Source organism: Apium graveolens, unplaced genomic scaffold (genome assembly GCF_009905375.1).
Source record: "Apium graveolens cultivar Ventura unplaced genomic scaffold, ASM990537v1 ctg4458, whole genome shotgun sequence".
In the NCBI taxonomy this organism is placed as follows: Eukaryota; Viridiplantae; Streptophyta; class Magnoliopsida; order Apiales; family Apiaceae; genus Apium; species Apium graveolens.
The window spans coordinates 80,723-102,518 of record NW_027418544.1 but is presented as its reverse complement, the minus strand read 5'-3'; the positions used below and the strand labels follow the sequence as shown (position 1 = coordinate 102,518).

Below are 21,796 nucleotides of genomic sequence, written 5' to 3'. Positions count from 1 at the left end.
ATAGACATGACATTTACTGGACCAAATAGATCAACATGTAGTAGGTGATAAGGCTCAAGAATTGATGATTCAGTCTTGTTCTTGAACGAGGATTTCCTTTGTTTAGCCTTCTGACAAGAATCACAAAGGCCATCAGGAGCAAATATTGACTTTGGCAGTCCTCTCACAAGATCTTTCTTGACCAGTTCATTTATATTGTTGAAATTTAAATGAGAGAGTTTCTTGTGCCAATTCCAGCTTTCTTCAATTGATGCTCTACTCATCAGACAGATTGCAGAACCATCAGTACTTGTTGAAAGCTTGGCTTCATAGATGTTACCATGCCTGTATCCTTTCAGAACAGCTTTGCCTGTAGATTTACTAATAACTTCACAGTGTTCTTCAAAGAAATCCACATGATAACCTCTGTCACAGATTTGACTAACACTCAGCAGATTGTGTTTAAGTCCTGAGACCAGAGCTACTTCTTTAATGATGACATTCCCAAGATTGATATTGCCATATCCCAACGTTTTTCCAATGTTGCCATCTCCATAAGAAACACTTGGGTCAGCCTTCTCCACAAAGTCTGATAGCAGGGCTTTATTTCCAGTCATATGTCCTGAACATCCACTGTCCAGACTTAGGATGTTTTTCCTGTTGCCCTGCAATCACAAAGACCACTAATGATTAGTTTTAAGGACCTAGACTTGCTTGGATCCTTTGGCCTTATTAAGTTTGTTAACATTTACAGCGGATTTAGCATCAGAGTTTATGTTAACATTTTTCTTATTAGAATTTACAATATCAGACTTTGAATCAGAACTTACACTAGAAGGAACAATGCTAACTTTCTTTAAAGAAGGTTTTATTTGATAATAATCATAGTACAGACTATGATATTCCTTACAAGTATAAATGGAATGCCATAAACTACCACAATGAAAACAAGGATTTTGTGGCTTATATCTAATAGACTGACTCTTAACTCCTGACTTTGAAGGTTCTTATTCTTCCTGCAAAAAGAAGCCAGATGGTTAGAACTTCCACAATTATGACACGTTTTTCTAGGAGCATCAGGAACAGGCTTATAATCATTGCTTTTATTCACACCTTCCTTTCCATTCCTATTTTTCCTAGGTGATTTTACCTTGTTTGTATTCTTAACATCTTTCGGCTTATGCTTAAGCTGCTTCTTTGTCATTAAGCCTACGTTTACTTCAGTTGTCTTTTCCTATTTTAGTTTGTTAGAGGTTAATTTCTTTTTAACTTCTGATTTCTCATTATCAGACTTTACAGCTACAAACTTAACAGGCTTTAACTTAGATTTTTGATTAACAGCTATAGGCTTAATTTCTACAGTTCCTTTATCATTCTTATCATCTCCATAACATAAGGCCTCTTTCCAGTTTTCACTACTTAACAAATTCTGAGTTGTTCTGCCAGAGTTAGTCCAAGTCCTGATAATTTCTCTTTCCTTTTCTAACTCAGCTTTTAGAGATTCATTCATTTTAAGCACTTCATCCCTAACATCAAAAACATCATCTCTATCTTTCTGAGTTTGATGGAACATGACTAACTCTTTTTCTAAATAATCATTCCTCTTTTTGCAAGCAAGATTTTCAGAAGTTAATCTTTCACATGTTAAAGTTTGATCTCTATAGCTAATGAACATGGTTTTAAGATATCTTCTCAACTCATTAATATCATCAGTATGAAAGGCATAAGTAGTTTGAGGTACCTTTAACTCAGCAGCTTCAGAACTGCTTTCAGCACTTGTCATATCAGCATTTGCCATCAAGGCATAATTCTCCTCACTTTCAGAATTTGAGGTGTCTGTCCAGCTTTTGTTCTTTGTGACAAGAGCATTGCCTTTGTCACTCTTCACTTTCTTGCAATCAGGAGATATGTGGCCTTTCTTACCACAGTTGTAGCATTTGACATTTGTATAATCTCCTCTGTCAGACTTTCCTCCTTTGCCCTCAGATTTTCTGAAATTCTTCTTATCAGAACTTGCACCTTTCCTGGAAAACTTCTTTCCCTTCCTGAACTTCCTGTATGCAATCTTTGTGATTCCTTTCACCATAAGGGCACACAGCTTCATTATCTCTTCATCAGCATCCGTCTCAGGCAAGCTTTCAGATTCTGAGTCATCATCACTATCAGAACTTGATGACTCAGTATCAAATTTTATGAAGAGCGCTTTACCCTTGCCTTTCTTTGAGGTAGCTTCCTTGGGGGATTCTTCTTCAGCCTTAAGAGCAACTGTCCTTGACTTTCCTCCTTTCCTCTTGCTTCTTTGTTCCATCTCAAGTTCATGAGTCTTGAGCATCCCATAAATTTCATCAAGAGTCGTTTCATCAAGATTATAGTTGTCTCTTATTGTTGTTGCCTTCAAATCCCAGCTTTCAGGAAGAGCCAACAGGAATTTAAGGTTTGAATCTTCAAGATCATACTCCTTATCAACCAGTGACAAATAATTCAAGAGTTTGACAAATCTATCATATAAATCAGTCAATGACTCATTAGCCTTTGAGTCAAAGTGTTCATACTCTTGAGTGAGTATTGTCTTCCTGTTCTTCTTAATCGTATCAGTTCCCTGTCATCTTGTTTCCAAGGCATCCCATATCTCCTTTGCAGTCTTGCAGTTTATTACCCTGTTTGACATTACATTATCAATGGCACTATGCAGTAAGTGTCGTACCTTAGCATCCTTAGCAATTGATGCGATATCTTCAGCAATGTAGTCACTCTTCTCCTTTGGTACTGACTTTGCTGCTTCACCTGCAACTGCAACTGCGAGCTTGGTTGGTTTGTGAGGCCCTTCCTTGATTCTATCAAGATATTATGGATCTGTAGCTTCCAAAAACATAGTCATCCTCACCTTCCATATGGGATATTCAGATGGTCTCAATATGGGAACTCTAATAGCCTCATATCGGCTATGGATTTGTGTCTTTGGAGGTTCTTCAGTTTTGGTGGGCTTAGTTGGAGTTTCTACTTCAGACATGATTGTTTTTGGATCTTAAACTGTTTGTGTGTTAACAGATAGGCTCTGATACCACTTGTTAGGTCACACACACTGTAGAGGGGGGTGAATACAGTGTATAGCACAATCACCTTTAATAGTTTTCCAAGGACGTACGCTGATAACTAGTTATAGTAAAACCTGAAAGCAATTTAATCTACATGTGTTAATTATTTCCGGCTTCTTACCTTTGCAAATTTTACACAAAATGGCCACCAAATTTTATAAAATTGGTCTTAATGATTTTTATTTTCTATTTATAGCAGTGGTTTTGGTAATATTTGTTTTTTCCCATTGCATAGAAATATTACCCTTTCTTCCCTACTACTTTACTAATTCTTGTAACTATCTCTACCTGCACAATACTCTCTTCTACTTGTAACCAATCTAAAATAAGTATGCACATTTTGTGGGCTTGAGGCACCCTTTTATAGCAGTTACGGTGGCCGAGGTTTTCATTAAAGAAGTAGTTCGTTTACACGGTTTCCCAGCTTCTCTAATTTATGATCGGGACAGGGTGTTTTTGAGTAATTCTGGCGCGAGCTCTTCAAGTTACATGGCACGGAGTTAAAACGCAGTACCTCCTACCACAGACAGATGGGTAAACAGAAATTGTTAATAAAATATTGGAGATATATCTGCGATGCTTCGTTGGAGGACAGCTCCGCATTTGGGCTAAATAGTTAGCTTGGGATATATTTTCCTATAATACTTTTCCCCATATGTCTACTAAATTCACCCCCATTTAAATTATTTACAGGCGTGACCCGCCAACAATCAATCGAGTGGGGACGGGGCATACAATTATGCATAGTATTGAGGAATTATTACAAGAGCGAGACGTTGTGCTTGATGATTTACACTTTAATTTGCTGCGAGCCCAACAAAAAATTAAACTTAATGCTGATTTGAAGCACAATGATGAAAGTTTTGCAGTGGGTGAGAGGGTTTATCTCAGACTACAGCCGTATAGACAATGTTCCTTGGCAAAGAGGCCTTTTGAAAGGCTTGCTGCTCGTTTTTATGACCCCTTTGAGCTTTTAGAAAAGATAGGACATGTTTCCTATAAACTAAAAGTACCAGATTCAAGCAAATTACACCTGGTGTTCCATGTCTCCCAACTCCGTCGTGCAATGGGACATGTGAAGTCTTCTCCTTCTATTCTTGAGCAGCTGAGCCCAGATTTATCTACAGAATTGTTGCAAGTTCGTCGTGTAGGTCCTGGTCAAGACGGACGACTGCAAGTGCTCTTGAAAGGCTTGCTGCTCGTTTTTATGGCCCCTTTGAGCTTTTAGCAAAGATAGGACATGTTTCCTATAAACTAAAACTACCAGATTCAAGCAAGTTACACCCGGTGTTCCATGTCTCCTAACTCCGTCGTGCAATAGGACATGTGAAGTCTTCTCCTTCTATTCTTGAGCAGCTGAGCCCAGATTTGTCTACAGAATTGTTGCAAGTTCGTCGTGTAGGTCTTGGTCAAGACGGACGACTGCATGTGCTCTTGAAATGGCAAGATTTACTTGATGCCACCTGGAAGGAGGCGGCAATAATCAATGATCGTTTTCCCGATTTTCACCTTGAGGACAAGGTGAGTGTTTGGGGACGGGGTAATGTTATACATCGCACTCACCAGCTCATGGACTTAAAGACATACAATAGGCGTAAGAAAAAGAGTGAAGACATTTAAGGGGCAAAATAGTCAAATGAGAAGTAACAGGTGGACTAAAATGAGAAAAGTGAGATAACAAATAGAAAAAAAAAGGAACAGAAGAGGGGCTCACAGGGAAAGGATAAGAGGAGAATTGGGGATCTATTAGATTATCGATTCTATGAGTCTTATTTTTCAATGTTTTAGGAGAGAAGCTGGGTCTCTCGAATAACCAAGCCAGTCTTGTAATATTGGAGTGCTCTTTAATTTATAAATATTTTATTATTATTAATTGAGTTTGTAGTTTTCTTGTTAATATCTGCGAAATATTGAGTTGTATCCGCCAGGGATAGAAGTTATATACATGGTTTAACATTTTACGGTGCACTTTGAATCAGTTTCTATACTCATTGACTGATGGGGAGAACTTGCATATTTTTTTTTATGAAATAAAGGTTCCTGTTTTATGTTAAGGCTATTTAATAAGGCCCTTTGATCTTTAATCTTTAAAGCCCAAGCTAATCTTTCCTCAATGGCGAAGGTGGCTATTTGTCGAATCCCTGGACTATATTTTCCTTTCATAGGCATTCTTTGAGGGTTGCAGTCACCCAAGGAAAGCTCAACATCATCTAACAGGGGGGGTGTCTGTATTGAATAACACCCCCGGGGAACTGGTCCAAAAAGTCTGACAAAGTTTCATCAGCTACTTGTTGAATCATAACCATTACAGCGGGATGCAGGTTCTTTAAATTAATCCGATTAGAGTCTCAAATTGCTTGAGTTTACAAATTACATTCCTAAAGAATAAATGCCAATTTTCCCACAGTTTGTATCTTGGAATAATCATCCTTTTAGATCATTTATGTCATGTACTAGTACTGTTTTGGAAGAGAAGGTGAATCCAGGGTATAAGCAAATTGTCGCGACCTCTTGCCAGTCTCCTTGATCATATCTTCTGTTGACGATACAAGAGCTGTAATTGTTATACTTTCAGTAGGGCATTCATGTCAAACTGCTAGATCTTGCATAAGGAAAGGCCACTGCATATGCCATATCAGAGTACACGATCGATCAAATGCCTAGTTGTGGAGGCCATGGCATCCAAGATGGATTGGGTTGCTGGAGATTTGTAAATTAGACAAGAGGGAACTGTTGATTCAAATGCAACTGAAAAGGGCTGCATGCCTACCAATTTCTAATTTTCTCTCTATTCCCTCCTCTCTTTTTTTATCTCATTTTGCTTGTCTTGGTTCTCATCGGGGAAGGTTGATCAATCAATGTTTCGAATCACCTATACTCTTGTTCAAGGTCAGGCCCTCAATGGGTGTTTTAACTAGCGGGCATCACCTATATAGTTAGGGGGCGTTTGGTTCACACGAAGGAAACGGAATCGGAATTAGAAAGGGAAACAGTCTTAAAGGAAAGGAATGATGCTGAATTCTTTTACGTGTTTGGTTCAGATTAGGAAACGGAATAAACAGTAAAATCATTACCTTTGTATCTATTTGGTTCGATAAACCTAGGGAATCAACTTATAACTTTTTATAATTTAATTATGTCAAAGTATTTAATATCCATTATTTATTTTAAATAAATGTATTATGGATTTATTTAAATAAATGTATGATGAATATATTTTGATGATTTTTAAAAAATTTAATATTATATATATATATAAATATTTTAAAAAATAATGATAGATAACTATACATTTCTAGGATTAGCAGCCTAACAATGCGATCAGTGAATTTGATGGAATCTTCCAATATCGCAGTTATAGCATCCTGAACAGGAATATTTGGTACACGACTGGCTTACCTAAGATGATTGTATTGCTCATCTTGTTTATGGCCTAGTGTTTAACTATAGAGGCAATTGAAAGAGGTCGGCTAGGAAGGTCCTTCAACAGAGATAGTTGGCCTCTAGCTTGACTTCTTGTATTTAGTGGTGGTGGTTATACATGTGGAGTTAGAGTTACATTCTGGTTCACTGTGAAAACCGCAAAATAGTAGAGAACTAGGAAGTGAGATGGTTAACGGGAACGAGATAGGGATTTTAATGAATTAGTGATTTTTTTGGAAATGCCATTAAATACTAAAACTAGCTTCTAGTTCTCAAAACGATCAAGGTTAGCTAGTTTGCACTTTAATGTCAAAATTTTATTTTTCATCATTATCTCTCTTATGTTAAGAGTGTGCTTGTTATCTACGAGTTCACGGTTTAAAATCTCGAAAAATATCCTCAATAGTTAAAAAAAAAAGCCTAGAGCTGCTTAAGTGGTGCCTACCTCAAACTCTACTCATGATTCTCGTGCAAACACACGGCTTTTTACCAATTCATAATTGTAAACCAACAAAAAGAAATATATTATCAACAGTAGAAATGAAGGAATATTTTTCATTCTCAATAGAGAGTACAAGGAAGTATTCTTGAAATTCTGAGAAGTCTAAATAGGGATACTGACAGATTTTATTACCCTAACAAACTCATCTCTTTTATCATCAGCTGCTAGTTTCATCCCAACTCTTTTCTGCTTTATATCATTGCCATTGCCAGCCATGTACACATATGACTAACACTTCCCCACCACAGATACACACATCTCACTGGAAATTCGAGAGTGACAAAGAAAAAATACGAACATGTAACAAATTGTTCTCGATTCTTTTTCTCTGGATACAGAGAAACATGAGTAGGAAATGGACTCCTAGTCCATTATGTTTGCTCTTACTACCAAATCTGGAACAATGTGCATCATACATAAATTCAAAATACCAATCATATAATTTGATAGCAACAAATAAAATCAAACTAAACAAATCTTGTATATCCTGCTCGCAGAACAAGGTTCTGAAGAATTAAAGATATTTCTCTACCCTAGTGGAGTGGAGAGATCGTTTTTGCATATCATGTCTTGATCATAACAAAGACAGTAGCATGCAGCAAAAATAGCAGCAGTAAACGCTTGATAGTAACAAATAATTATTTTAACTAATCCTAGGAGATTTCAAATAATAAGAATTATAAATATGAATTACCCCTAAATAAGATGTAAGATAGTCCAATTCTTTTTTATTTTTAAAATTTAAATATAGATCCCCAAAATCCAAGTTTATATAACTAAAGAACAGGCTCTGTTAACAATAGGGGCTTGAATTTATTTTTATAAAAAAACTTTAATCTGAAACATGCACTACTGCCTAATTTTTTATTAAATTTTAGTATGTTGCATTTCTAATACAAAGAAGTTTTAAAGAATCATGTATGTTTGATCCAGTTTTTAATCCAGGCAATACTCAAGTTTTAAAGAATCATGTGTCTTTGAAGGCAATACTCATTATGTCTTTCATGAAAGATTGTAAGTTGGAAATTTCAGAACCTGTAGGAGCAACAATTTTCTTCACTTCTTTTTTATTGGAGGTTTTTTCAAGTTTTGTTTTCTTTGAAGGGGGAGCCTCAGACTCAACAGTATCAGTGGCATTGTCACCTACAACATCTTCATCGTCATCACTTGAGTCAAGAGTGACTTGAGCAGGGGCTGATTTTTCCATGTTACTGACCGCATCAACAAAACCTTCAGCCGGTTTTCCAGTAGCATAGTCCTTACCGTAAATGGTCATCAAGTTACTAAAGTATGGAAATGCAGTTCCATACAAGTTCTTGCATGAAGTATGAGTCTGAAAAAAATACTAAAAATATTAAACACTAAGTGACATAACCAGTTAATAATATCCAACAAACTGTTTTGAGTATACCTTGCAATATTCATCATAAACTGATCTTTCCACAGAAATCATTTTTTTATCATCATCCCAGCCGAACCCACTAGTAGAAAGCATTTGAGCAATAGCTCTAAACTTGGTAACAAGTGTTTTAAGACTAAAATCAATGTGTGGTATCGCTTTTAAACCACACCCAGGAAGAGCCTTGCCTATGACCTCCTCCAAGCGAACCATATATCCGTTCCTAAAACTATTTTCACATTTCCATTGCGGATCAGTAGCTAGCTCTGACAATGCAAAGACAAGGACTTTGTCTTCTTCGGTAGTCCAGAACCGTTTATTTCGGCCCCTACCATTTCCACTTGCATTACTTTCTTCCATCCTATCATAACAATTAAACCACATAAAAGATGCAACCTAATATATATAAATAAGAAGTGCCAAAATAAATGATCAAATTTTAACTAAAATTTGCATTAGAGATATAACAAATTCTTTTACATTGTAGTTCAAGAAAGATACAACCACAAATATTAAACAATTAACAAATTAAAGTTGGATCACAAGGTAAATCTACGATTATGTCTAGCTCTCCATTCGTTGAACATGTTTTGAGCCATGTGATTCCTAAAATTAGTCCATGGATCGGTTACGGCAATAGTGTTTATATACTCTGTTTCCCTATCTTCATCGCCTTCATCACCGTCACTATCATCGTCACTATCAACCTCCTCATATAGCTTATTATCATTAAATGATCTTGGAGGCATATATCTTTTAACTAAGTTATGTAATCAAGCACATGCAAGCACAATATGGCCATGTGTTTGTAAACTAAACCAAGATGGACTTCTAAGGATTCCCCATCTCCCCTTTAATAACCCGAAACAACGTTCAATAACATTTCTAGCTCTTGCATGTTTTAGGTTGAAATACTCCTCGGTCGTGTGTGGTTGACGTGAACCACTATCCCACTCTCGAAGGTGATAAAGATGTCCTCTATATGGTGTAAGAAATCCCTCTCCATTAGTATATCCTCCATCACATAGGTAATAACAACCTTGTCACGAAAAAATTTATTTTATTATTCACACAATTAAATACTTTATAATAAAATTAAATATACGTACTAATTAGATTTACTACCTTTTGGAATTTTTAAACCATTAGGCCTAGAAATTGCATCTCGAAGAACTCGACCATCATGTGCTGATCCCTCCCAACCAGGCAATACATAAATGAATTCCATATCGGGTGAGCATACTCCTAACACATTCATTGCAAGTGTACCTTTTCTTGTTCGATATTTTGATCGTTCCTCGGAAGGTACATTTACATTTATCATTGTACCATCAAGTGCACCTAAAGAATTCTACAAACAAGTAACATTTTAAATTATGTATTATATTTAGGCCTTACCTCTATACAAAATAAAAATAAAAAGAGTACCTTGAAGTATTTCCATCTCTCATCGTCGCAATCCTCACATATAGGTGTCGGTTTTTTAAGTAGTACCTCATGTAACTTCAAGATTGCCAATAAACATGCATGAAATTGCCTACTAACGGTTTCACCACTTCTGTAAAAGTGACCACTAATTGTTCTATTTTTTTTGTGGTGAGCTAGTGTATACAGAAAACCTGCAAGAATTTCCTCCAAACACATATTTCTTGTCTGGTTCAACCCACCTATGTCTCTAACCATCTCAAGTAGTACAACAAATGTTCTCCGATTTACGTGAAGAAAATTTCTACACATAGTATCGCTCTCCCTTATCATTGTATTCAAATTATACAATCTTCTTTTTCTTCTAGTCCTTTTATCAAGTTGTATACATTGAGAATTATATAATGTATTTCTGATTGAGTACCACATCAAAATTAACAAAACAACACAATTAACCATTGTAATTATAAAACGAATATAATCCCAATTTCTTCTACTTCTCAAGGGAGTACCAATTCGAGCCATTTCTGTATAAGATGCCAGAAAATTATATACACATATATATATACATAGATGACATGAAAGATAAAATTTGAGTTTGCATCAAAATAAAACAAGACAATAATTCGATTAACGATATCCATAAGAACATTACAAAGAGAAAAATATAAAATCATATAAAGCTTTTAAAAAATATAAGTAGCACACTTCAAAAAGTGACAAGATTAACGAGAAAATGAGGAAAAAGATTGATGATGTTGAAGGCTGATTACCTTGGGAGTTGTTGAAGAAAGATATTGGATTTGATCTTCATTGATGTTTCAGAATTTGTTTCGGTATAAACATATATACGAGCAACCGATAAAACGAGGGATGATGAGGTAATGGGCCGAGGAAAGAGAATGATAAAACCCGGTGGGTAGCGGGGAATCAGGGTAGAGGAGTATTGGGTAAACCCAATAATAAAAATGGTTAAAGGAAATGATTCTTTTTTCTAACCAAACAGTAACAAACGGAATTAAAGTAGTTATTTCCCTTTCCCTTTCTTGATTACCTATAACCAAACACCCCCTTAAGGTAATTGAAAAAAAAGTTGATAAGATTTATATTGATTGTGGTTCCTTCTATACTTTTGGACAACGGGTCCTACAATATTTCAACAATGAGCATTGTAACTTGATGCCCACCAATTTCTTCTTCATTTTATCTTTTGTCCATAACTTTGTAAATGTATATATATTGATTTTTCTGGACATGATCCCTAAATGATCCAATCAACATTTACTAAATGATCAACTGAATTCTATCATAATCTACCGGTACATCGCACTATTCCAATAATTGTTTCTTTTAATAGTTGCTTTGCAATTGCTTTGTCCTCGGTTGCTTTATTTTGGGTTAAATATTAAAATCGATATCATATATCAGTTTAATTATCAAATTAAACAGTATATTATTTGAACCACAAAAATCACAATAAATATTAAATAGTTACCTCAAATATTTGTTCGAGAATTAAAAATCTTTTTATGAAATTCTATATATTTTTCTTGAATCCTATTATAACTAAATAAAAATGTATGAATTCTAGTATTTTAGATAATATAGTAAGATTTTTAAGTATTTGTCTATTATTTATTTTTAATTTTGGAGTCATTTTCTTAATTTAAATTAAAATAATTAGTAAATTAATTTTTAAAAATCTCACTATATCATCTAAATTACTATAAATACATAACTTTTCAATTAGTTGTAATAGCACTTAAGAAAATTGTTTAGAACTCCATAAAATAATTTTTATTTGTTGAGCACATATTTTGATTATGACTTTAGTGATTTAAATAATACCCACCTTTAGTTGAGTGACAACTTTGATATTTTACCCTTATTTTGGTACAAACATTTAACATGTTATAATTTATTATGCAGAAGCTTTGTACCCACAAGATCAATGGTGTTTTTTTACTAATTGAATCATCATAATGTTAAAGAAGAATAAAAATGTATGTTTCACTTGGTAGCTACTACAAATCTTCTATTTGTACTTGCTCTCATTTTTGCAGCATACAACCTATACACCTGAATGACTCGCGCTCTCATGTTTTCTCAGCTCTATCCGACCAAAGGTAATAGCTAGATTAACCAGAGATCCACACCATTTACATTAACATAAACATGGCTCATACTTTTCTGTAGGTGTAAGAGGGTGTTTGTGAAAACAATGATATACATAGTTGGAGATTTATTTAACATTGCATCCATTGAGTGTCTTACATTATTTAAGACACTGACAACAACAAAAGTAATATCTATATCTGACACGTAACTGGATATATTTTTTATAAACATGAAGATGTGAAAACACTACCAATGTCAACGATGATAGCCGAAAGGATTAATGATGAAATTCAGAAAACTTATTACTGAAGAATCTTACCTGTTAATGAAAAAGCCTGAGGCATAACCCCATAGGAACTTTAGGAGGGGCCTTGCTGGATATAATTTCAGAAAAAGTGTCAACAAGTTGCCCTGCAAGAGATGAGGGATCTTCGATCAGAGTATCAACAAACACCTTCACAACCCTTAATTGCTCAGGAGTAGCTCTTAGGCTATACCAGGTCAAAAATTTCTGACGGAAGCTCTTCTCAATGTGCCCATCGCACTCCAACCATCTGATTACCTTCACATAATACCCAAAATCCTTTTCATCATTTTCTGTACATTTCTCATTCCGTCTTTCTGCACTCCTTTTCTTCACTGAGCCGCCATCCACTTGGTTCTCTTCCTCTTCAGAACCATTATCAAGATCCTTGCTAAGTGCAGGTCTGCTGATTCTTGCCATCCCGCCTTTGAAGTTTTCCGCTTTGAATGGAGTATCAGGTAAGCCAGCATCCGAACTATGCACTGATTGTGGCAACTCCGGGTCACTTTGTACAGGGGTGTTTGCTCCATTTCTTGGGCTTGTCACCTCAGTGTGTTGCCCTTCTGGTGAGTGCCTGTCCTCAAGATTCACAAAATTTGGCCTTGAATTAATTTTCCCCATTGTGTTTTCCTCATTTAGCAGAGACACTGGTATTGCCTGAGGTCCTCTCTGATCCATTGCATTACAGTCTTGCCCCCCAGTAAATGTTATCTTTGAGTTATCTTTATTTGTAGTAGAAACATACACATACTTCTGTTTGGCATCCTCATTTGTGCAGGATTTGACATTATGATTACTTTCATCTTCTACTGATGAAGGATTAGATAGGCTGCTGCAGTTTGTCGCCGGACTAAGACTTGTTTCCGCTTTCATGTCCATGGGATTTGGGACCACGTTACTGCATGTTTGCATCTGAACTTCAAATGTTCTCAACTTTTTGTTGTCATCAAAGTAAACAACCTTAAAAATATAATGTGTGGCTGGAGATAGACCTGATAATGAAAACCTTGCATTTGGTTCAAAAAGTGTACAGGTTGGTTCTGCTTGATAGTCCACTTCATCTACTTTGCGGTGCCACAAAGTATAACCAGAAATCTTTCCTACAAGGGGATCTTCGTAACTGATAATCACGTTAACTGAAGAGGTGCTGACATCTTCAAATCTGATACCTGGAGCAACCAAGCTGGATTCTACAAACATTGAATCAGCATTAAAAGCTGCAATTATACTGATGCATTTTCTCGAATTGACAGCATGATCTGAATTAGCACAGGGACTGGCTAGTCCTCGGGACAAACACAGTCTTCTTGCTACTGCAGAGTATCTATGACTGATGAGATAATGGAATACTATTTATTTCTTATCTTTATCTACTTCAGAAGAATTTGCGGGTAGGAGGAGGGGAGGGGAGGGGGGGGGGGGTTGCAGATATTAAGTGAGATTTATAGTTACCTTGAACTTCCAGATCAGATGACATTTTTAAACCTGTACCGGAAAGCATCAGGTCTAGTGACTCAATAGCTGAGGAGCAAAGTATTTGAATCTCCGGGCCTGAAGAGAGTCTATTGACGATACCCCTAGCCTGCTTCACAGGTAAGCCAGAAAAGGTGCCGACATCTGCTTCAAGTTTCTTTATTGCTTCATCCACTATTTTGTAAAGCTTCTGGTAGTGTTTGGTACCTGTAAGAAGCTTGTGGCTCAAGGAAATACGGTGACATAAAATGTCAACCCTCCTGGTGTCCCTTGCTCTTATCATTTGTTTTCTCCAACATCTGCAAATTAATAGAATGCACTTTTGGTGACCTTGCTGCATAACGATTCTCTTATTATTTTAAATAAATTGTGTAATGATGACTACAAAATGAACAACATTTCTTTCTTTCTTTCTATTTATTATTTTTGCTAATGTTGCCTACTATCTATGAGAAACTGCAGCAAAAACAACCAACAGGATGTTTGCAAACATCAATATCAAAAGATTTAACACACGTGAAATGCAAAACTATCACGAAACGAACAGTGTGTTCTAGTAAACATGTCAAAAGGCAAGAAAGACAAAAAATAAAAAAAATAAAATCGAAGATACACCTTCAAAAAAATTGGAAGTTTCACAAGATAGTTGAAAAGAATATCTAATATTAATCTTAGGAATTCTCTGCACAAAGAGAAACAAATTGTTTCAGAAAAAAGTCAATACTTTTTGGGAAAACAGAACTTGGAACTTACTCCATTAAATCATTCACTTTCCCGCACGATAAACAATAAAAACTTCCATCAAGTCCTACATCCTTCTCATCCTTGACTATGCCAGATTTTTCATGCCTCAGAGCACATTCGAGATGACTTGACTTTCCACATGATTCACCTTGAAAGGGATGCTCTGAACTACATGTTAGCCACAAGCTTGGATCCTTGTTATCATCATACTGATAACAGACACAGCATGAACATCTTCTGCAGAATGCATCTCCTCGACTTATTTTAGCTCTGCAAGCTGAATTTTTGCATAATAAAGTTTCACCTAAATCATCATCAACAGCAATGATTATCAACTTGTTTTGTGCAACTGGTTTCTTATTTGAAAGATCAGTTTTTTTCTGTCGTTTAGCACTTCTTTGACCAGTTGTTGCTGAAGGTTCTGATTCAATGTGATTCGTGGAGCCATAATTATTTGCTTTTTTTTCAGAAACAATTTTCAGGAGGTTCTCTATAATTTTCAGTTTTGTCAGGCCAGTATATTTCCTTTCTTTACCAATTTCTACACATAGGATTTCCAATATTTCATGACGACTCCATGAGTGGAGCAACTCTGTGGCACCATCTTCCCATGCCGATATTTCATATACAAGTTCCCTTTTTTCTTTTAGGCTTAAGTTACTGAATTTGGATGGGTCGCGCATGGATCCTGGAATTAAAGGGAATAATAGACATTTTTATGATGCATTATAAACAAGTCTAGCACATTAGATATTGGACTCTTCTGAGCAATTACTTTTGTTTTTTTGATATGCGAGCAATTACCATAACTTAAGATAGACTTCACAGCAGAAAAGGAACACAAACAGGAGACTATTTCGGAAAAATAATAACGATTTCATGATTAATTATTTTGGTTGAACATACATTCTGTCTTTGCTGATCTGCATATTGTCATCGACTGAAAAGTACTACTAAGACAAACCCGGTCATAGAAAAAAAAAAGCAGAAAATAAAAATCTAGAATGAGACTTCAAAAACCATGAATCCAAGTACAGTTTTGTTGAGTTACTAGTTCTCCTGAAACCACAAAGTGGTAGGAGGGCCTAAGTATATCACATTTTACATGTTAACAAGATTCTTATCTCTGCTACATGGTTTTAGCAAGTCTGTGAGTCTTAATTTGGATCATTTACGAATGCAAGAGCGCTTCAATTTCCAAACAACGTGACATACACAGACAGTTTTGAGATTCATTATTTGCAGTTTCTGCGTGTAATTGCACAAACAACGATTACAAAGTGTACATGTAACCAATACCGATAAATAATTGAAGCATTTGACTTAAAATGATAAAGACATCCAACAATATCAAATAGGACAGGGTCAAAGATAATTGCGCAGCAATCTGGAAAAGGTCAGCTGCTGTATATCAACATAATTTACACATACACAATTTCACATGTATTAAAGTAATTAAAGTAATGCAAATTAAATGTTGATAATATAATTAGTACACAAAAATAATGTTGGTAATATTGGCTCACTGTAGTCACTTGTTGACAAAGGGAGGGGGGGAGAGAAATGAAATGAATAATTGCATTAGGTGAGAGCTCCATTAAAAGTCAACAATACTATTAAGCATATTTAAAACACGTAAACAAAGCATTAGTGATCCAATAAAAATGCTTAATCATACACAACTAGCACCTCTTTTAGATCACTTATATAATTAAGAATTGAGATATAGCTAATGATAACAACCAAAGCTCAGAAATCATTGTAGATGTAAATTAAACAATCCATCTTTAGAAAAAACAATAAGATGAGCTTCAAGTTCGCAACAATATCAAAATGAAAAGGGAATGAGATACTTACCCGTAGAAGCAGAATCCATCGGGTAATTATAATGATATTACCAAACTAACAACTTCAACTGTCTTTGATCACTGCATTATCAGAAACAGAACATTATTACATTGGACATGAGATACATACATACATACATATATATGTTATTGCAATATATTAACACTAGGGAAGAAAAATACAGAGAAGATGTGCAAGAAAAGAATCACAGAATATATTGCAGATATATATGTACCAATAATAGGGAATATATGAATCTTCTCAAGGGGAGACTCGAGCATCTTCTTTGTCTATCTTTCTATTCTATCTCTTTTGAGAGAGAGAGGAGAGAGAGAGCGAGAGGATAAAAGAGAGAGGGAGGAAAGAGTGAGGCCATTGTGATATATGAGAGATGTAAAAAGCGGTTGCATGTCATCTTTCTTGGTTTTTTTACTCGCATACATACAATACATACACCCCACGCATACCTTAGCCATCTCCAACAGTTTTGATCTAAAAATCCAATGATCCAAATTTCTGACTAATTCTAACAGTTGGATCCCATATAAATATCATATTAACCAATTTTATCCTAAATTTATCGTTTATTTCATTATTAACAATTTATATAATATTTCATAAATTAAGTAAATCAAAAAAATTTAATACACATAAAAATATTAAAATTATGCAATTAATTCACGAAAAATACATTCATTGCAATAATTAACATAAAAAATATTATTGATACACACTAATTTTCTGAATTAGTATATTCTTCCCACAAATACTCAATTAATGTATGTCTAAGTGCAATATCTGTCTCTTTATTTTTTATTCTTCTAAAGCGGTTCAGGTATTCTTTGAATCGAGTATTTTCATCGATCGAAATAGTCTCAACTTCCGGCACTTCTGACTCTTCAATGTACTTCTACTTAAATTTTAATAAAAATATGTTTTCTCATTATTTTAAGTTTTAAGTTTAAAAATAAATTTTGTTAACTACTAATTATATTCTGTTATTAGTGATCCAAATTTAGATCACTACTATCTACTAATCCAAATTTGGATCACTGTTATAATATAATTTGGGATAATCTGTCCCAAATTTAGATTTTTGGATCACTTTTGAATTTAGCCTTATAATTTACTTATAATTTGTGTGTATACGGCGCCCACACTTTGGCATACATATCTCTTTTTATTTTCTTTTCCACCGCCCATTTTTTCTGCGCCATAATTGTAACTGAGCTTCAACTTGTATTATTATCGGTGTTCCATAAATCTTTAGGCGTGTCAGGGCGGTGAGGGTACCTTCGAAAGATTAATCAGCAAGTCGGAGATTAATCAGACCGATTAATCGGAACATTAATCGGAAAAATATAAATATTATTTTTAATTTTTATAATTATATAATGATCAATATGTCCAATATTTGTTTGAAAAAATAAATTAGAATGATATTAAACAATATCTACACATTTGACATGCGTTAATTACTAATTATTGAGTTTACAATATTAACTATATTTTAATTCACACTTTTAAATTAATTATAATATGTTAATTTTATATTTTAAGTGAGAAAGTAAATATATTTGATTACTTTTTACTTTTTACCAATACTTTATATTAGAAATTGACATGATATTGTGTGAAATTATGAAGTTAATGAATTAAATTATAAAAAGGTAAAAAAAATATTTTTTAATTATTTTCCGCATAGACCGCCTAAGACCGATTTTTGACCGCCTAGTCCGCCTAATCCCGATTTTGACCCGATTTTTTGAAAAAACGCCTAAATCACCGCCTAGGTCCGAGTCGGGGCGTTTTACCACCGCCTATGTAATAACTCGAATTTTTGAGACCTTATAAAACGTTTAATGAATAGTAACCCTGACGGATGAGAAAAAACTTTTGAGCCCACACTATGTAGTGCATGAGAAAATGAGTTTCGGAGCTGATATTACGATTATACACACTAAATGAGTGTATGTAAACGCTATTAGTTTTCGAAGAAAACGAACTTTGAAAAACGACCGTATTTACGACTCATTGAGGATTACGGGAATCACAATATAATTACGAGATTAAAATCCTACGGATTTATATTCAAGTAGAATAAATAAAAATATAAGGAATAAATACGAAAGGAATTATATCGCGAACCATTTACGAGTGAATATTACGAAGAACGTTTAAGTAACCAAGCGAACGCGTAAACAATTAAATAAACGTAACGCACTAGCTAAACCATGGTAAGGAAGTAACCATGGTTACTTCATCAAATAGTGAGCTAACCATAGGATGATCAAGCTAGCTAGCAAAATAGTGTGCTAAGGAAGCTAACCAAGTAGTTTAGCTTGTAACCTAGCAAGCTACAAAGATTTGTCCCTAAGATTTGCAACCAAGAATCAACCTAGAATGCTATACTAGGAGAATAAAATCAATTGCAAAGGTATCACCTCATCTCCCTAGAAGCAACCTAGCAAAGCATCCAAGAGAAGCAACCAAGAGTAGTATAAATACCCCCCCATCCTAATTGCTTCCATTCGGCAATTTGAAGAAAAAAAGGGAATTCAAATTCAAATCTCCAAGTTCTAGCTCTTGTAAAATCATCCAATTAATTCTCAAGCCTCCTAGCAATTAAACTAAGGAAAGAAAATTCATCTCTTTTTATCAAGGTTTGATGGGTGGAATAAATTTAAGAAATTCACCAGTGAATAGTATGAATAGTAACCTCTCTTTGGTTTCTTGATTTCAATGGTGGTTTTAGGTTCTAAAAATCATACCAAGCACTTCCAAGCCTCCACCATCCTCAAGAACACATCTCAAGCTTTCAAGAAAGATAAAAATATTTGGCCCAACTTTATTTAAGATTCATTTTAAGATCCATTTAGTATATGGTAGTAAACCTAGTGTAATGAGTGTTATTGGTGAAATCTTGATGATTAAGTTAAATAGATTTAAGGTTGGTTGTTGTTGCCTCAAGAACATGATGTTCTTGAGAGGAGTTTGTGTGTTGATGATGATATGATGATTGTTGGTGGTTGTGTTAAGAGTTAGGGCGTAAACGAAACCCCGGTCGTAAACGTAACTCCGTTAAAACCAACGAATCGTAATTTTAAGTTCTGCAGAAAGTCCCGAAGTTGTAAACTGTATTTTCTTGAAAAATAATCCTTGTTTAGGATAGACAATGTTATAAAGATCATTTAGGCGCTTGAATCGTTTGATTCCGATTTACGGATCAAAAGTTATGGCCGTTTTACTAAAAGTGATTTACGCGACAAAAACTGCTACGAATTACGAACTTTGAAAATATAAACGATAGACTTAAAAGTGTTCATAAATCATGAAATTTTTACAGAGAGTAACATATTGAGTTTCCTAACTGTCATAAAATTTCAAGTGAAAATAATGATTTCTCAATTTTATAAAAATATCGGAGCCGAGACGGCTCGAGTAGAAACCGTGAGAATCCATAAGTGGAGCCGACGGCGATAATAAGAATGAACCTAAGATACTTAGGAAAATGAAGTGACCATAATGTGAATATGACTTAAAGGAATGATAAGGGTACTATAAGTTGAGAGTATCCTCCACCTCAAGATACCCAGGCAAGTTTCTGAACCCAACTCCATTTTTACTGTTGTGTTGTGAAAGAATGGTTTTATTATCATTGCATAAATACCATGTTTGCCATGATACGTAGTTGTTGAATTTCCGCATAATATAGCGATGTTGTACGATAAGTATATATCGTGAAATGTTTATTCCGCTTTAAGTGTGACGTATTATATAAGACCGAGAGTCGGTCGGGATTTATGAGAAAACCCGGAAATCATTCCGATGATATTATAGGACGGTTATAAGTCCATAGTAGTACGTTTTAAAGGGACTCAACGTCCACTTACGAAACATTAAAACACCTCGAACTTTTATCAAAACGATTTCCCAACGATCATATTCCCTCAACTATATTTTATTGTTCGAATAATAAATATTATATACTATTTCCTTTATTATGGGAGTAGTATACTCCAACGTTTATTTATTTCAAACCCGATTAATCATTATAGATTATTAATTATGTAGACACAAACTAGTTGAGAAATATTATTTTAAATATTCTTTTAAAGAGTAAACTCATTCGAGGTTTAATTATCTATCGATTATCATTTAATTATTTATTAAAGGGATTATTATTGATTTAAAAATCATAGATCCTGATTTAAAATATACTTTCTGATTTCAGAATATCATTCGAATAATTTCAGATCGTCGGTGAATATTATCCCGACTTATTTAATATTTTGAATATAGTTTCAAGGAGAAACTTTTCCCCCTTATTAATTATCTATTGACAACGGTTAACTCACATCCTTAGTACTTCCTCTGAAATTCTCGGAAGTACGTATATACATATATATACACTTATATCTTAGAGAGATAAGTTGTTTCCATCAATAAGCAAAATGCTTGGGGAACTTCGATGTGGTTCGAGTTCTCGAGATTGATAGAATTCTTTTAAAGGACAAGGGAGGGGTAGACTCTGGTACTACGTGTGCTAGATGGACTACCAAAGGTACCGCAGGCAAAGGTACTCAGTGTATTCAGGAACTTGTGAAGTATGTGTATACCCGAAAATGGGACACGTAGCCCGAATGCGGCAAGGGTGATAACCGGGATACGAAGGTGTCGTCCTTCTACTAGTAGAAAAGATTACTATTATCGTATTACGACTGATCATCGTATACGGTGGCTCCAGCGAGTGTCCTAACCCAAGCCTAGGTGCTAGGATTACTATTAAGGTATTCGCAGGATACTAAAATCCCTTAAGGAATTGTTTTCATAAGAAGGTGTGTATCACCAAGGAAAACTATTTTCGAATAAAATATAATTATCATATATGATGTTATCATATAGTCATTTTCATACTGTACTTTATTATGCTGGGCATTATAGCTCGCACTTGTTTTCTTAAATTGACACAACACAACAGTGAATCAAGATGCCTGCCATGAGAACCACAGCCAGGAAACGGGTAGGAAATGGCCAGCTGTTCCGTAGATTGTTTGGTGTTGTACCACAGGTAGTCAGAATAAGTTGGATTAGTTTTCAGTTATTTATAGTTCGGCTTATTTATAAGCATGACTTATGTAAGGTAAGAAACAAGAAACGTATATTTGGCCGGCGGACTAGCCTTACTTAAACGTTCCTCCCCGGTAAGATTGATTACTTTTGGGTTGTAATAAATATCACTTGATGGTTGACAATTACTCTTGTTATGATGGTTCGTTTCCAAGACAATAACCTGTAAGTGTGTGTGTGTGTGTGATAAGTGTGGGGTCGTGAAGCGTGAGTATTTATATACTGTAGTGTGAGTTGTGTGAGTTTAGATGGTGTGGCCTCCGAGACTCCTGACCCCGGGTTTTGGGGCGCCACAGCCTAGCGCCTAGGCGCCGCCTAGACCGATTTTTTGAACCGCCTAGCGCCTAGGCGCCGCC

The 21,796-nt window shown here is 35.0% G+C and overlaps 1 protein-coding gene across 6 annotated transcripts; it reads right to left on the bottom strand.

Annotated features, from left to right (window-relative positions):
- Positions 1 to 7,100: 7,100 nt before the first annotated feature.
- Positions 7,101 to 16,710, bottom strand: LOC141701855 (VIN3-like protein 2). Of its 6 annotated transcripts, XR_012566925.1 has the most exons (8): positions 16,546 to 16,710; positions 16,320 to 16,390; positions 14,472 to 15,150; positions 13,698 to 14,017; positions 12,261 to 13,558; positions 8,411 to 8,759; positions 8,035 to 8,332; positions 7,101 to 7,394 (listed from the first exon to the last, which is right to left on the bottom strand). XR_012566925.1 is itself a non-coding variant. In XM_074505467.1 (6 exons), exons 2-5 carry the CDS (start codon positions 16,336 to 16,338, stop codon positions 12,264 to 12,266), a joined length of 2,313 nt encoding a protein of 770 aa, XP_074361568.1. In that variant the 5' UTR covers positions 16,339 to 16,390; positions 16,546 to 16,710; the 3' UTR covers positions 9,730 to 9,749; positions 12,261 to 12,263. The 6 variants fall into 6 exon arrangements, 4 of the variants coding, with proteins under 4 accessions (XP_074361568.1, XP_074361567.1, XP_074361570.1 ...); XR_012566924.1 differs by lacking the exon at positions 7,101 to 7,394 and having other exon boundaries at positions 7,807 to 8,332; XM_074505467.1 differs by lacking the exons at positions 7,101 to 7,394; positions 8,035 to 8,332; positions 8,411 to 8,759 and adding an exon at positions 9,730 to 9,749.
- Positions 16,711 to 21,796: the final 5,086 nt, after the last annotated feature.

Bases quoted from the DNA above. Each gene is read 5' to 3' on its own strand.
- LOC141701855 (XM_074505467.1), bottom strand. The intron at 14,018-14,471 runs GTAAGTTCCAAG...ATTAATTTGCAG, and splicing joins AAAGTGAATGATTTAATGGA to ATGTTGGAGAAAACAAATGA. The intron at 13,559-13,697 runs GTAACTATAAAT...GATACTCTGCAG, and splicing joins ATCTGATCTGGAAGTTCAAG to TAGCAAGAAGACTGTGTTTG.